General features: G+C 43.9%; 1 protein-coding gene across 1 annotated transcript in view; it reads left to right on the forward strand.

Moving 5' to 3' along the window:
• Positions 1-426: 426 nt before the first annotated feature.
• LOC311061813 (uncharacterized protein) overlaps positions 427-17,371 on the forward strand; it is a gene marked incomplete at its 5' end in the record, with an annotated part of 35,360 nt that continues 18,415 nt past the window's right edge. Inside the window, 9 exons of the mRNA XM_084080510.1 lie at positions 427-1,309; positions 5,693-5,829; positions 6,240-6,347; positions 6,455-6,500; positions 8,010-8,090; positions 8,334-9,913; positions 11,004-11,339; positions 14,060-14,333; positions 16,227-16,369. Of these exons, the coding sequence (XP_083936636.1) occupies positions 427-1,309; positions 5,693-5,829; positions 6,240-6,347; positions 6,455-6,500; positions 8,010-8,090; positions 8,334-9,913; positions 11,004-11,339; positions 14,060-14,333; positions 16,227-16,369 (3,588 nt within the window). The remainder of the gene's footprint in view (positions 1,310-5,692; positions 5,830-6,239; positions 6,348-6,454; positions 6,501-8,009; positions 8,091-8,333; positions 9,914-11,003; positions 11,340-14,059; positions 14,334-16,226; positions 16,370-17,371) is intronic.

A 17,371-nucleotide genomic window follows, 5' to 3' on the forward strand; every position in this document is an offset into this window, starting at 1 on the left:
GTCCGTGCCGCTGAGTTTGACAGTTTGTAGCTCCGTCACTTCGTGACTTTTATCTTCATTTAAACAGTTTTATATTGATTTTATATCTACCATCTCCTGGATACCATACCGCTGTTTTATATTGCTTTTACCACTCTGCGGTCTAAGCAATCGGTTTTGTGATGGTTGGCTACGGCTCGCCTTTAGCCTAAAGCCAACTAGCACCGGCTACTCCCTCGGAGGCCCTTTTAAATAGTTATTTTTATACTCTTATCATTATTATTTTTTAAAGCACGTCCTGCTTGGGGTTGCCTAAGGTACCCATTACACACATAGTGACTCTTTTTGAACAGTGATTGCTCTGATCGCCCTGTCACCACCGCGACACTCACACAAAGTTTCGGAGTTTAATAGAGGCGCCCAGTCTGGGCTCAGACTGTGGCTGTCATGTCACTCACCTCTACTCCGGTCTGCGATGGCTGTCTCCGTCTGGAAAGGAGAATAAAGGACCTGGAGGATCGTATCCAGAGGCTGCTGGGTATCCGAGAGGACGAGCAATTTTTCGACAACCTGACTGTCTCAGCTACATGCTGCTCTGCAGCAGGCACTTCTGGAGAAGTGCCTGTCTGTCAACGCGTCCCATTCTCTGAGCCACCGCCGGTCATTGACCCAGTATCCAACGATGTCCTCGGGCAGGAGGTATGGCCCTTACTAGGTGCCAAACCCAAGCAGACCGGCAACAGCACGGTTCCTCCTGCTACCTGGATGCCGGCGCGGCGCACCGGGGGGAAGCGCGGACGGAACGCGCTCAGAGCCACCTCGCCCCCTCTCTCGCTGAGCAATAGCTTCGAGCCGCTGAGGACACTGCTGGATGAACACCAGTCATCTCCCAGTGCCAAGAGGGTCAGAAGCGGGACCCGAAACAGCACGAGTCACAAAGGAGATGTTGGAGACGATGACCACCCGCCGCACGGCGAGATGGTAGTCTCTGACCACCGCGGATCCATGCGCACGGGTGCGCACAGTGGAGAGGCTGGAGCTGTGGATGCATTGACGCATGGAGAAATGGTGAGACCCGCCTCGGATCGTCGCAGGCGCACGGCTGATCGTGCCAATGTTGGGGTCCCCTTGTCACACAACACGAGGGTGGTCCCTGACCCTCGCGCACGACCGGGAGCGTGCACTGCTTCTGCCCAGCCCCCCCCGCGGCCGTTGAATCGCTTGTCTCAGCTGACCTCGGGGTCTGCTAACACCGACGACATCACATTGCGACCCCTTCCTCCGCCCGTGCCCACCCGACCCCCCTCACCCCCCACAGTAGCCGTTATAGGTGATTCTCTTGTGAGAAACCTGAGGGTGGACGGCGCTATAATTTTCTGCTACCCGGGAGCAAATACAGAATTCATTCTTAACCGACTCCCCCTTATTCTGGCAGCTATACCACCCACAGTTAGCCAACTCGTCCTTCATGTGGGAGTAAATGACCGACCATCTACAAACACGAAAGACAATTATAAAAATATCCTTGATCTCCTCTTGGAATGTGGTAAGCAGCTATTCATATCTGGTCCATTTCCACTTTCACGCAGGGGGGAAGCTCGCTTCAACAGGCTGTTGGACCTGGACTATTGGCTTCAGTCCGTGTGCTCCTCCTGTGGCATAAACTATATACACAACTTCCACCTGTTTTGGGGAAGGCCACACTTCTATGTACATGATGGTCTACATCCCAGTAGTATAGGGAACAAGTTTATGTCGCTTCACATACAGCGCTTGCTGAGTGCCAATGTTGTTGTGGCCTGACTTTCTGTCCCACATCCAAATATGTCCGACGCACACGAGAGCATCTCGTGTCAATCTTTGTCTCGTTCCACTGCAAATCTATGTTCCGCCACTGCCCCCTTGTGGCCGACTGATGACACGACCACAGAGGTCACTACAAATGCCAGCTCCTATTGTAATGTTTTTAATATTGTTGCTCGAGGCACCCTCACTAAGCGCCTGCCTCGACATGACTCAAGACCCAAAGGAGTAAACTCTTACAATCTAAGAATAGTTATCTTGCAACCCTCTCTCATCACTGTTGTGACTCCATTACCCAACACGACCCCTGGGTTAGCTCCAAATATGGTCACTCACTCGCCAACTAGTAATCATAATCATGTAAATGCCCCCAGGAACCCAGTTTTTAAAAAAGCTCGTAGTAACAAAATTTTCAAAACTATAAATCATGCTAAGATTATTTGGGACCATCGCTGTAAACCTAAAGGGTTTTTCTGTGGCCACATTAACATACGCAGCATGAGAAATAAATCTAATCAACTAGAACATTTATTAACTGAGTCCAATATAGACTGCCTGGGTTTGTCTGAAACTTGGTTGACCAGTACATCTCCGTCAGCCCTTGTTAACAGACCAGGCTATAATGTATATAGAAAGGACAGGTTAAGGGGAAAGGGAGGGGGGGTGGCGTTATACATTAAGGACACGCTGGTCTGTAGAGAGCTAGAGATGCCAACCGACATCAACTTTGAATGTGTTGGGGTAGAAGTCTCTCTTTCAAAGGAAATGACTTTTACACTATTATGCCTGTACCGCTACCCTAAAGCAAAGAATGATTTTTACGATCAATTTAGGTCCCTCCTAAACTCCCAGGACCCCAGTAAAGAATTAATTCTCATGGGGGACTGGAATATAAACTGGGATAGCAAACAGAATAGGAAAAACCTAAAACAAATTACTAACTCTCACAACTTAGTGCAGCTAGTTGAAAAGCCTACAAGAATAACTCAATCATCACAAACCAGAATTGACTTAGTCTTCACTAATAGAGCTGACAGAATTGTAAAAATGTTTAATTTCCTAACTGGGCTATCTGACCATAATTTTATTTTTCTTGTCAGAAAACTGTCAAAAAACAGATTTGGCACTCGAGTCAAGAAGCCTCCCTCCTGTCCCTGTTACATCCCCCAAAATAAGCAGCAGCAGCTTGGGGATGCACTGAGGAACATTGAATGGGATGGCATACTCTCTCACCTCAATGTAGAACTAAACAGCAATTTGTTTTTAACCAAACTTGACCAGGTGATGGCTTCCTTCTCCTGTAGGGGGAGTACAAGGGCCAAAAAACAATATTCATTACCCTGGATGGATGACAACTGTAGGCAGTCTATAAAAATAAGGGACTGCCTCCTAAAGCAAAGTTTGAAATCTGGTCTGCCATCTGACAGACAGAAATTCACCCATGCAAGAAACTCAGTTACACAAACAATAAAAAAATCAAAGGCAAACTTCTTTATTACTAACATTGAAAACGCAAGAGGAAATGGTAAGCTAGTCTGGTCAAATCTAAATAAACTACTTGGTAAACAAACTACGCAGGCTACACACACTCTTGAAATAACAATAGGTGATGTCATTGTGAACAACCCTGAGATGTTGGTCAATACTTTCAATGACTACTTCTTAAATAGCATTACTGAAATCACCAAACTGTTCCCCCCTCCAGTTATTACTCCCCGTCCAACTGTGGAGACACAGTCCATTTTCAAACTAGAAGAAATAACAGTCAACGAAGTGAAAGATATCATCATAGAACTCAATAGCTCCAAAGCCAAGGATGCATTTGGACTTGACAATACCTTTTTAAAAACACACTTTGACTCCCTAGCCAAACCCATAGCTACTCTGGTAAACCAATCAATAAAACAAAAACTAACTCCTTCATCTTGGAAGACAGCTCTGATAACTCCTATTTTCAAATCTGGCAACAAAAATTTGGTTGACAACTACAGGCCTATCAGCATCCTCCCCAGTATCTCCAAGATTGCTGAAAAATGGATAGCTAAACTCATTATCAAACACCTCAATAAAGGACAAACCCCACTGCATCCAATGCAATTTGGCTTTCGCGCTCACCACTCAACTGAAACAGCAAATACCGTCTTCCTTGAGAAGATCAAATGTAGACTGGACAAAAAACAACTTGTAGGTGCTGTGTTCCTTGACCTAAAGCGGGCCTTTGACACAGTAAACCACCAGGCTCTTCTTAACAAACTCTCTTATTTCAATTTTTCTCCTGAGTCTATAATTTGGATTGAGTCTTATCTATCAAATAGAAAGCAATGTGTATCGATTAACGGCATCAAATCCCCATATAAAAACAATCCTGTCGGGGTCCCACAGGGTTCTATCCTGGGCCCCTTATTATTCTCCTTATATATAAATGACCTACCAGATATATGTCCTGAATGCGATGTTCAGATGTATGCCGATGACGCAGTCATCTTCACTTATGGAAAAAATAAGGAACAAATAACAGAGTGTCTCACAAGGGCACTTGACAGGACTCACAACTGGTTAAGTAACTCCTGCTTATTGCTGAATAAAAAAAAAACGGTTTGTATGTTCTTCAGCAAAAGACCTGTTAAGACCGAAAGGTCCAACATTTTCCTAAAAGGAGTGGAACTGGAACTGGTTCCTCATTTCAAGTATCTTGGAGTCATATTGGACTCGAACCTAACTTTCAAAAAACACATTAAAAAAGTGACAAACACACTCAACTACAACCTACAAAATTTTAGACAAATCCGACCCTACCTAACAATAGAAGCTGCAAGGACATACCTGCACTGTATGATTCTTTCTCATATTGAATACTGCTTTACGAACTGGTCTTATGCTGATTCAACAGTCATCAAACCCATTGAACAGGTCTTCAAAAAAGCGATCAAGGTACTTGACAAAAAACCCAATTCATACCATCACTGTAATATTTTGGCTAAATACAACCTTTTAAGCTTTTCGAACTTTAAAAAGTTCAAGGATGCTTGCCTCATCTATAAATGCCTAAACGGCCTGGCCCCCCCTCCTCTTATGGAATTTATCCATAAGAAAGGGGTCACGGGCCATAGCACCAGGTCAATCTCAAGGGGAGACTGTGTGATTGTTTTCAGAGAAACCACCTTTAGTCAAAATACTCTCTCTATTAAAGGCTGCCAATACTGGAATCAGCTCCCTATCACACTGAGAGAGATCGCCACATTTGCAACCTTTAAACGTCACCTAAAACAATGGTTAAAGGATGATCAAACTTGCGAGCACCTCTAATCACGTCAGTCTTACTTGATATTTTACTTGTTTATATGTAAGTGTATCTATGTTTCTATGATCGTATTTTATGGTTATCCATTCATGCTTGGAATGACTGTTTTATCTCAATTATTTTTATTGTTATGTTGTTGTACTGGGGACTGCGGATGAAAAGTAGCTTCGGCTAATTCCGGCTAGTTTACACTACCTGCCATGTGTATATAACATTGTACAACATGTCCTTGTGTTCATGAACTGGCATTGTCCCGACCAAATAAACAAATAAATAAAAAAGTGTCGAAGTGTCCTTGAGCAGGACGCTGAACCCCTAATTACTCCCGATGAGCAGGTTGGTGCCTTGCATGGTTCCCTCTGCCATCGGTGTATGAATGTGTGTGTGAATGGGTGAATGTAATGCACAATCTATGTAAAGCGCTTTGGATAAAAGCGCTATATAAATGCACCATTTACCATGTGTATTATGATGAATTATCTTGTGTCCTTGCTTACTGCAAATCTCTCTGGATTAAGAGCATCTGCTTTATGCCTAAACTGTAAACTGTACTGCACAGTTTTATTGTGCAGAGACCATGTATGGATGTCTGTCCTCTTTCTCCTCCAGGTCTGCAGTTTATGGTTCGTTACCAAACCAACGGAGGTTCACCATCCGGATCCTTGTGTTTACTCTGTGAGAGGATCGTGATTAGAGTTGAATTGTCCTCCCACGTGTTCAGTTTTGAACACGTCAAAGCATTTCTGGTGAGTACGATAATCTCCTCTAATGGCCACGTTGCTCCTTTTTTTTAAAACAAACAGTGCTAGAGGAAAATTCCACAATGTATTTATCTATTCGAAACATAACAATCATTAATCGACCTTTTAATATGGCACTCGAATTTTGGCAAAGAAATATGGCAAATATGACTCTTAAGTTGTTGATGATGGTTTTGAAATACTTTACTTTGTGTGTGTGTGTGTGTGTGTGTGTGTGTGTGTGTGTGTGTGTGTGTGTGTCTGTCTGTCTGTCTGTCTGTCTGTCTGTCTGTCTGTCTGTCTGTCTGTCTGTCTGTCTGTCTGTCTGTCTGTCTGTCTGTCTGTCTGTCTGTCTGTCTGTCTGTCTGTCTGTCTGTCTGTCTGTCTGTCTGTCTGTCTGTCTGTCTGTGTTGCAGCACAATGCCCACCCAGGCTCCCTGGACTCTGAAGCAAATAAAAGCCCTGACAAGTTGCTGGACTTGGCAAAGCAGGCAGCGGAAATCCACTCCACTGGTTGTATGCAGGTACACTCTATACATCAAGAAAACTAGATATCATCATGAATTACATGCAGCAATGTTGTGATCATTTTCGAAGATACACTCATCTCTCTATTTTCTGTCTGTTACAGAGAGTGACACTGAGCAGCCCCATCCGTCCATACACCTATAAAAACGGTACAGTAAGTGTGCTTATGGCCAGTGGCGTCAGTTCAGCAAAAGCTAAGGTATGGCAAGGTTAGTGTTGCCAACTCCCAGAGATTAAATTAAGGGACACCGACCTATCCTGAATTCTTTGGGGGTCAAAACCCCCAAAATGCATAGAAAACTATACGTTATACCTATAACACAATACAAACACAATGGTCTTACACCTGCATTAGGCTACTATTCATGATTATTTTTTTCCTGGAGCCAAGGTATGGCACCTGCCACACCTTGCCATACCCAATTGACGCCCCTGGTTATGGCATAGGGAGGGAAAGTTGTCAAATCGCCCTCTGCTGTTTGCATTCAAAACATGGGTCAACTAGAAAATGTGCTCAGTAGAGCAGTGGTTCTCAAACGTTTTCATGTCAAGGACCCCATAGCCCGCGGACCCCCATTTGAAAAGATATGCCAGGGACCCCCATAAGAGAAGATTTTTACGGCTCTAGCAGTGATTCTCAACCATTTTAATTTCAATTTTGACATGCATTAGGCTACGGACCCCCATTTAATGGACCTTGGACCGCAATTTATATTGTAAAATCAATGTTAATTTAACTGAGAGTGTACAAATGGAACCAAATGGACCCGTTGGGGTCCATTTAAGAAATAAGGTGCTTGTAAAGACTGGTGGTTGCGGTTTGTCCCTGTTTCTAAAACGTTGTTGATGTTTGGTGTGAGTTATTGGTTGATATATTGATATATTTCACTCTCACATTGGATTGTTAAAAAATAGTTAAAGTAATAGACAAGGATCACCACAGATTAATCACTTTGGTTTATTCAGGAAACAATCTTCAAACAAACGCATGTGCAAAGAGAAGCTTGTTTAGGGTTGGGGTGAACGCGTCCATCCGCCGAGACTAGTAACCATGGACTGAGCAAAGTAGTCTGCTTTAATACTGAGGCAAATGTCAACAGATTTATTCTGGTACATTTAATGTTGTCATTAGTAACAGGTACCAATCATATGAGAGCTTTGACCCTTTTCAAGTCTGTCACACTCACTGGTCAAACCGGGGTGTTTCCTTTAGGCTGGGATGTCCTAATGTCCGAATCTATTTTGTGCTGGTCAGTAGCCTGTCGCAATGAGATTTTAAATAGCTCCAGGTATGATATTACGTTAGCCGAGCAGAGTGGGTGAGGGTTCAGCTATTTTGCTGTGTCACTGTACCTTCACTAGTTAGCATAGTAGTGCAGGGCCTTTCTTACTATTATGGCATATTGAAGGTCAATTATCAGATAATCATTACAATACATAATTTATTAACAGTATAAGTTATCCAATTAATTCTCGTTCAACAAACAGTGCTAGAGGAAATTTCCACAGTGTAAATTTAATAAATAAGTGAATGCAACCAGCAGATGGTGTAGGTCTGTGCTTTCCCTCCCTATAGAGTCTCTCATGGTGTACAATATATCATTCATGATAGAAGTAGAGTTGGTGTCTTATAGCTACTGTACTCATGTCTGTTCCAGCTATCAAGACCCTGCAAAGGATAAAGAAGATGGATGGTCAAGGACAGCTTATTCCTGTTGTACCAGTGGGAGAGAAATTGGGTAAGTCACGTTATTGTCCTCAGACACATGTGACTGTGTTAAAAATCACGTTGTGTCATTGTTATGTACAATCAAATATACAGGATGCACAGAACACATTGACACACACTAATAAAAGGAAACTCAGCTACAGTATGAAACATTATTGAGTCAGAAATTATTACTTTAGTTCAGAGTTCAACCATGAATACTTTTATGATGCCTTATTTACTGTTTTTTTGGTCGTCTCGTGTTGTTGTTCAGACCCTACAGAACCTCTGAAGGAGATTGACAAAGACATCCTCAAAATGACCAAGAAGCCTGAGTGGCTTGACCTGTGGGACATTGACTTCAAGGGACTTGACTTGACTAGTGGCTTGACTTGTGTGTGGCACGCTGACAAAGAACATCCAGATGTGAAGGATCGCACCCCGCTGCCTCCAGATGTGAAGGACCGCATCCCGCTGCCTCCAGATGTGAAGGATCGCACCCCGCTGCCTCCAGATGTGAAGGACCGCACCCCACTGCCTCCAGATGTGAAGGACCGCATCCCGCTGCCTCCAGATGTGAAGGACCGCATCCCGCTGCCTCCAGATGTGAAGGACCGCATCCCGCTGCCTCCAGATGTGAAGGACCGCACCCCACTGCCTCCAGATGTGAAGGACCGCACCCCACTGCCTCCAGATGTGAAGGACCGCATCCCACTGCCTCCAGATGTGAAGGACCGCACTCCCCTGCCTCCAGATGTGAAGGACCGCACTCCACTGCCTCCAGATGTGAAGGACCGCATCCCACTGCCTCCAGATGTGAAGGACCGCACCCCGTTGCATCCAGATGTGAAGGACCGCACTCCCCTGCCTCCAGATGTGAAGGACCGCACTCCCCTGCCTCCAGATGTGAAGGACCGCACTCCCCTGCCTCCAGATGTGAAGGACCGCACTCCACTGCCTCCAGATGTGAAGGACCGAACCCCGCTGCCTCCAGATGTGAAGGACCGCACTCCACTGCCTCCAGATGTGAAGGACCGCACTCCCCTGCCTCCAGATGTGAAGGACCGCACTCCACTGCATGCAGATGTGAAGGACCGAACCCCGCTGCCTCCAGATGTGAAGGACCGCACTCCACTGCCTCCAGATGTGAAGGACCGCACCCCACTGCCTCCAGATGTGAAGGACCGCACCCCGCTGCCTCCAGATGTGAAGGACCGCACCCCGCTGCCTCCAGATGTGAAGGACCGCACTCCCCTGCCTCCAGATGTGAAGGACCGCACCCCACTGCCTCCAGATGTGAAGGATCGCACTCCACTGCCTCCAGATGTGAAGGACCACACTCCACTGCCTCCAGATGTGAAGGACCGCATCCCGCTGCCTCCAGATGTGAAGGACCGCACTCCCCTGCCTCCAGATGTGAAGGACCGCACCCCGCTGCCTCCAGATGAAAAACCTCCTCTTGCGCGTCGCTTGGACTTTTTCAGGAGGAGGACTTTTAGGTGGAGGTTTGCGTGGTTACGGGACAGAAGAAGTCAGAAGACGGCCCTGAAAAGAGAGGACGACGCAGGAGAAGAAGAGGCCGTAGCGGAAAGGGCTGAGACCTGCCAGGATGCCTCCTCAGCGGTCGGGAGAGACACCGAAACGGACTGCAGGCCCATTCCGGTGGAAAAGGAAGCAGCGCCTGAGAAAGATTCCCGTGTCCATAAACCTGAGGAGAAGAAGAAGAAGTGTCCCACTCAGAACACCTCTGTGGAACGTAGAGCAGACACAGAGACTCTGAAACAAAGCGCAGAAAAACAAGAGACTGAGAAAGTCCAAGCGGCGCGCCGGAGGAGGACTTTTACGTGGTTAAGGGTGAGTCAGGAGCAGTGGTGTGAAGTAACTAAGTACATTTTACTCAAGTACTGTACTTAAAGGGGAAATCCACCCATTTTCAATATTTAACTATGTCATTAATATAGCATAAAGGAGTTGTGTGGAAATAAGAAAAAAGTTCCCCCCTTTCTGTGTTGCCTTGAACTGGAGGATTGATTGTGGGTTTAACATTGCAAATTACAACATGATGAGTCATCACGTTGTAATTTGCAATGTTAAACCCACAATCAATCCTCCAGTTCAAGGCAACACAGAAAGGGGGGAACTTTTTTCTTATTTCCACACAACTCCTTTATGCTATATTAATGACATAGTTAAATATTGAAAATGGGTGGATTTCCCCTTTAAGTACAATTTTGAGGCATTTTTACTTCTACTCCACTACATCTCTGAGGCAAATATTGTACTTTTACTCCACTAGAATTATTTGAAAACTTTAGTTACTAGTTGCTTTGTAGATTTTGATTATTATTACAAAACATGCATTAACCACTTCAGCCCCTATATACATTTAGGCCATTTGAAAATAGCCGATCTAAAAGCTCACAATGCGTCGCGATGCGACGCATTGTGAGCTTGTAGATCTACTATTTTCAATGATGATTTTTATACATTTGAAAACTTGTGAAATGGGACATTCTGAAAAATGGGTACTCTCTACTTCTGTGCTTTAAGTACATTTTGATACTAATACTTTTGTACTTTTACTCAAGTAAATTTTGATTACCGGACTTTTACTTGTATCAAAGTATTTCTACATTGCAGTATTGATACTTTTACTTGAGTAAAACATTTTAGTACTTTTTCCACCACTGTGTACAGCATATAATTTAGGATAGAAGTAGAGTTTTCCAAAAGATTTATACATTTGAAAACGTGTGAAATGGAACATTCTGCATAATGAGTACTTTATACTTTCAGTATAGTTTCAGATAACAATACTTTTGTACTTTTACATTTGAAATTTGTAATTCCGGACTTTTACTCAGTAACAGAGTACTTCTACATTGCAGTATTGATACTTTTACTCAAGTTTTTTTTTTTTTTATTACTTTTTCCACTACTGGAGACGCTACTGGAGACGGCCCGGGAAGCAGAAAGGGGCGCGGCTAGCGAGGACGCCACGCCAAGTCGAGTCGGGAGAGACTTTGATGGCGAAATGGGGAGCAGGACGTCTGAGAAAAGGCAGAGGAGCGAACACTCGGGTTCAGAGGCGGCGGGGGGCAAAAGACCACGACTCAGCGATGTGGAGGAAAGATCAGCCTGTGAGAAGACCCAAAAGACCTCCGAAGAAGAAGAAGAAGAAGAAGAAGAGGAAGAAGAGGAAGAAGAACTAGACACAGTAGAAGAGGGAGGAGCAGACATGAGCAGAATCAGCCAATCAGCGGAGGCTTTGAGGGATGTGGCACGTGATCAATGCGTGAAGCGTAAAGGTGTGTGTATAGACTGCCCAGTCAGTGGTGGAAAGTAACTAAACACATTTACCTAAGTACTGTACATAAGTACAATTTTGAGGTATGTGTACTTGAGTATTTCCAATTTCCAATGCTTTTACTTCTACTCCACTACATCTCAGAGGCAAATATTGTACTTTTACTCCACTACAATCGTTTGAAAACTTTTAGTTTCTAGTTACTTTTCAGATATACATTTTCATTTTATGAAACATATACATTAACCACTTTAGCCTTATTTTATACATAGGCTATTTGAAAACAGATGATCTACAAGCTCGCAACATGTCGCATGTATCACGGCCGCCATATTAGAGGGGGCACGCTGCTACTCAAAGTGACTACTGGCCAATCACAGCGCATCTTTTCCAGGACTTGACAGAATCTAGTTGTCCCGCCCCCACCTGCCTCTGATTGGCCTAACGAAAGCCCCCCTTGTGTGACGCACGCGGAAGTGTCCAGCTTGCCCTGCGGAAGCGGAAGCGCGGCCGAGATACAGACGCCGGAGCCCCATATCATTGGGTTTCCTGTTTGCCAGTGTTGCCATGTCTGCTTATAATAAGCGACTTTGGGCTTGATTCTTAAGTGTAGTTGCTTATTTTGGCTTGCTTCCTAATGTCTTTTAAACCAGTGGTTCCCACATTTTTTTCATGCCAAGGACCCTCAGATTAATATGTATTTGTCCGCGGACACCCATCTGAAAATGTTTTGTGCCAGGAACCGCCATACAAATAATGAAAAAAAAACTCACTTTTCCCCCCAATATCTTTTGAAAATAGCAGATCTACAAGCTCACATGCCGTGATGTGACGCATTGTTAGCTTGTAGATCTGCTATTTTCAAATAGCTGACGTAAAGTGGTAAATCTTAGCCTATAGTCGCTTTTTTGGAGGGCTTGTTTTCATAGACCTGGCTGCTTGTTTCTCTTGCAAAATCTGGCAACACACTGATTACCTGCGTTACACCTTTAGCCTACTAGGGAGGAAGTGGACAGATATTGAATGAAGCGGCAGAAAAGGCCAATGGTGCCACCCGGAGAAGGGTCCAAGAATAAGGTGGATATAAGGCTTTGTTGAGGGTTATACCCTGAAGAAGGCCGTGCTGGCCGCTACGCGTGGGTTATCCCTGTGCACAGCCGCCATATTGGAGAGAAATTGGGCCTCTTCCTTACTTCCTTCACAGGTGTTACCAATGATACTAATGACGGCTCTGTTCCATTCTTGGTCAAACAGAGTCAGGGTGCTGATATTGTTGCATGTTGGCTCACTGGAAACACTCTGCTACACCAGTGGGTCTCAAAGTGTGGTCCAGGGACCCCCCCTCATGGTTCCTTCAGGGGGTTCCAAATGGCCCCTTATGGGTGTGTAACTCTGAGAGTGTACAAATGGATTTTTTTGGTACACTCTCAGAGTTATCGGGGTCCTTGGGCTACACAAAATGGGAGGGGGTCCATTGTGCTACACTAATGGAACAGAGCCTTCATTAGTATCATCGGTAACACCTGTTAAGGAAGTAGGGAAGGGGCCCAATTTCTCTCCAACATGGCTGCTGTGCATAGAGCCTGAACTAGCCACATCAATAAAGGCTTTTTAAACTTTTTTTCACCAGAAGAGTGCCTTGGTTTTTTTTCCCTGTGTCGAAAGCTCAGTCTGTATTGTTCCATCTCAGAGCGTTTGCGAGTTGAAGGAATAACAAGGTGTGTCTTGTCTAATGTCAGTTTATATCGTTTTTTTTAGATGAGCAAATGTGCAGCGGTCTTGTTGCATAATTGTGCTGATCTTATCAACATGGATATATGTATAGCTGGTGCATTTATGGCACTTACTGCAAATATTATGAGTCTGTGTGGTTAGAGAAAACGCTGTGTGTGTCATATTAACCCATTGAACCCGGGAACGCGTCTGTGTCATTTTAGATTTCTTTGGCTATTCAAAAATAGCAGATCTACAAGCTCACCCGCACTATGAGCTTGTAGATCTGCTATTTTGAAGAATTGTGAAAATGTGTGCAAGTTTTGAATATATATTTTCTAAAGCGAACATTTGTAAAACATATTTTGTTCCAGGGACCCCCCAGAAGCAAAGATTTGAGTTACAAATGTTAACTTTAAAATATATATATATTCAAAGATTTGCACAAAATGTTCAAGATTTTTCAAAAATAGCAGATCTACAAGCTCATAGCGCGGCGCTATGAGCTTGTAGATCTGCTATTTTTGAATAGCTAAAGGAATCTGAAATGACACAGATGCGTTCCTGGTCTTAATGGGTTAGCAAGATAACAAGATATGATAATAGATCATAGAAAGGATTTGCAGATCATTTTAAATGACAAAGCAATTTGTTCTTAAGATACAACCTCTCCACTGTTCAGAGCATCTCTTCTATTAAGCCCATTTTATTTTCCCACTAATTGAGTCAGTTGAGGTGTTTGAACTTGTCCATTGTGCTGTGTGTGTGTGTGTGTGTGTGTGTGTGTGTGTGTGTGTGTGTGTGTGTGTGTGTGTGTGTGTGTGTGTGTGTGTGTGTGTGTGTGTGTGTGTGTGTGTGTGTGTGTGTGTGTGTTGACAGCCTTAAGGAATGAGAAAGAGCTTGTTGCCGAAGAAGACAATTTGAATGGACTCCAGCCAAACACTCCTCCTCAAACTGCAGACGCCCCGGCTGTTTCTCAGGTGACCCACAGCGTCCAGGTCAGCCCCGCGCCTCCCCAGGGCCTTCGAACCCCTCCGTCCACATCTGACTGTCAACCCCGGCCAAGTAGGACGCTCATCTCTGACGTCCAGGACGAGCCATTCAGTGCTGATCTCCAGCAGCCCCATGAAGTTCAGCCACCGACCAGCAGGTGTCACCCTCAGGCCACTCTACAGGACTTCATGGACCCCACAGTTACAAACACAGCCCTGTGGCACTACCTCAACAACACTGAGAGAACAGAGCCAGTCATTGGTCAGTATTTTTTTGTATTTTCTTAAAGGTAGGTTAAGTGATATTTTTGGGTTAAAAGATAACAAACAAAAATTGTTAAAAGGTTAACCCTTTAAGCCTGAAGCCGATTCTACATGTCGCCCAACAGTTTTCTGAAAAACGTATGTTTCTATATCAGTGGTGCTCAATCTTTTTCATGTCAAGGACCCCCAAAATTATATGTATTTGGCCGCGGACCCCCATCAAAATATGTTGTTCCAGGGACCCCCCAGAAGCAAAGATTTGAGTTAAAATGTTCGCTTTAAAAATATATGTATTCAAAGATTTGCACACATTTTCACGATTTTTCAAAAATAGCAGATCTACAAGCTCGTAGCGCGGCACTCGGTGCCGCGCTACGAGCTTGTATATCTGCTATTTTTGAATAGCCCAAAGTGTAAAATAAAGCTTTTTAGCTCAAATCAAAAAATGACACAGTTCCAGGTCTTAATAGGTTAAAGCACTATATTGTGATAGTAATCATTGCTATAGAGTGTTTGTTCAGTAACAGGGGTCTCCCTGTCTCTCCAGCTCTTTAATAAACAGAACATACATTTTCAGGTAGGTGACACAATATCAGCCAGTCAGGAGAGAGTACCCATTTATCAGCTTCATTTTTATAGTGTTCCTGTTCCAATTTTGTATCTGCTCATTTCTTTGTGTCATCACTTCCAATTTCAGTTGCTTTAATCTTTATCCTGTCTGTGTTCTCTATCCTGATTGGATAATATTGGTGTCCTAATTGTAATTAATCAATTTAACATTTTAGTAATGGACTAATCAGTTTAGTAATGTGCCATGTACAAATGTGGTTATGTCTTATTGTGGCATACCACCGAAGGGGCCAGACTCTTAACAGGGTTGTTCTCTATGTATGCATGTGTGTGCGTTTCTCTGTCATACAATGTTGTCGCATGCACTAAAGTCAGATCTACAAGCTCACAACGCGACGACAACCACTAAGTGCTGTGAGCTTCCAGGGGGTCCCCCTGCCAAATGCGATAATATATAGCGTCACAATAATTTAAACCACTTTATCCATATTTTATACTTTGACTATTCAAAAGTAGCAGATATACAAGACCATAGCGCACTATGAGCTTGTAGATCTGTTATTTTTGGAAAATCTCGAACGTGTGCATAGTCTTTTTTTTTAATAAGGAGAACATTTTGAACTCAAATCTTTGCTTCTGGGGGGTCCCTGGCGGCACAACATATTTTCAGGTGGGGGTCCGCGGCCAAATACATATCAATTTGGGGGTCCTTGGCACGAAAAAGTTTGAGAACCACTGCTCTATTGTGACTGTTGTGTGACACTGTGGTCCAGGTCTGAGCATGATGACAGAGTTCCAGTGTGTTCACTATGTCATTGGTTCTCAAAGTGGGACCCCAGGGGTCCTTGGGGGGGGGGTACCAGTGGGTCCCAAATGGACCCGTATGGGTCTGTAACTCTGAGAGTGTACAAATGGACCTAACGGGTCCATTTGGTTCCATTTGTACACTCTCAGAGTTACATTGACATAGATTTTACTATATAAATTGGGGTCCAAGAGATAGAAATGCCATTAAATGGGGGTCCGTAGCCCTAATGCATGTCAAACTGGGGGGTCCTTGAAATTTAAATGGTTGAGAATCACTGCTAGAGCCGTAAAAAAAAAACTTCTCTTACTGTATATGGGGGTCCCTGGCATATCTTTTGAAATGGGGGTCCGCGGGCTAATAAGTGTCAATGTGGGGGGTCCTCGGCACGAAAAAGTTTGAGAACCACTGCTCTATTGTGACATGTTGTGTGTGACACTGTGGTCCAGGTCTGAGCATGATGACAGAGTTCCAGTGTGCTCACTATGTGACATGTTGTGTGACACTGTGGTCCAGGTCTGAGCATGATGACAGAGTTCCAGTGGCCGACGGAGAACAACGCCCGCAACGGTTTCCGGTGTCACTGCTGTTCCAGAGATATCCTCCGTTCCCAACACATGTCTCACATCATATCCGCCAAACACCGCTACAACTACATAGTGAGTTACACAGGGACGTGCACAGATAAGACTCTAGGTGGCGCTAGAGCAACCTGCCCTTTGCCCCTCTTGACCAGAAGTGCCCTTTTGAAAAAAAGGGCACTTTTTTTTTTTTTGTCCAAAAGTACAAGAGTACTTTTTTTTTCCAGTTTACAGCAGGGGTCTTCAACAGGGGGGTCCGGGGGACCCCTAGGGGGTCCTCAGAGTTACTACAGGGCGTCCGCCAAATCTTTATGTGATATGATTTTTCTTTTTACCATAACCACTCGAAACCTAGCATCCCTTTTCTGAGGAGAACTTTAGCCAAAAATAGCAGATCTACAAGCCCACAACGCCTTGTAGATCGGCTATTTTTGGCAAAGAGGTATAGGTGTAGAGGGAAAAAAGAGCAGACCAAGTAAACAAAAAAAAGTGTAATTTACTTGAGCACCTGCCCCTCAAAATGTCTGTGCGCGCCACTGAGTGAGTATGTGAGCCTGTGGTGGTGGCAAGGAAACTCTTTTGTACATTGTCACGTGTCAGTATTGCATGCAGAAAATAGCCGCTCTACAAGCTTGCAACACGCCTCGATGCGTCGCATTGTGAGCTTTGTGGTACGGCTGATCGGGCTTAACTAATGATTGGAAATGTTTTCTTTGTTTATTTTCACTTGTGATGTAGGTGAATGTATAGATTGAACCTCCTTAAAGGGATAGTTCACCCCCAAAATGACTTTTTTCCTATGGATTAGTCACCCCATGTAGACTTGAATTCATGGATATTATTTATATATATATATATATATATATATATATATATATATATATATATATATATATATATATATATATATATATATATATATATATATATATAAAAATACAATTATTTGTGTTTTTGTTGTATTCCTAAACCAATAATTTGATTACCGGTCCACTAGTCATCAAATTATTGGCTTAGGAATGAGACAAAAACTAAAGAAAAGTCCAGTTCTTATCAGAACCTGACCACTACAGTTATGAA

This window comes from Gymnoscopelus microlampas, assembly GCF_963454915.1.
Source record: "Gymnoscopelus microlampas genome assembly, chromosome: 15".
NCBI classification, from domain to species: Eukaryota; Metazoa; Chordata; class Actinopteri; order Myctophiformes; family Myctophidae; genus Gymnoscopelus; species Gymnoscopelus microlampas.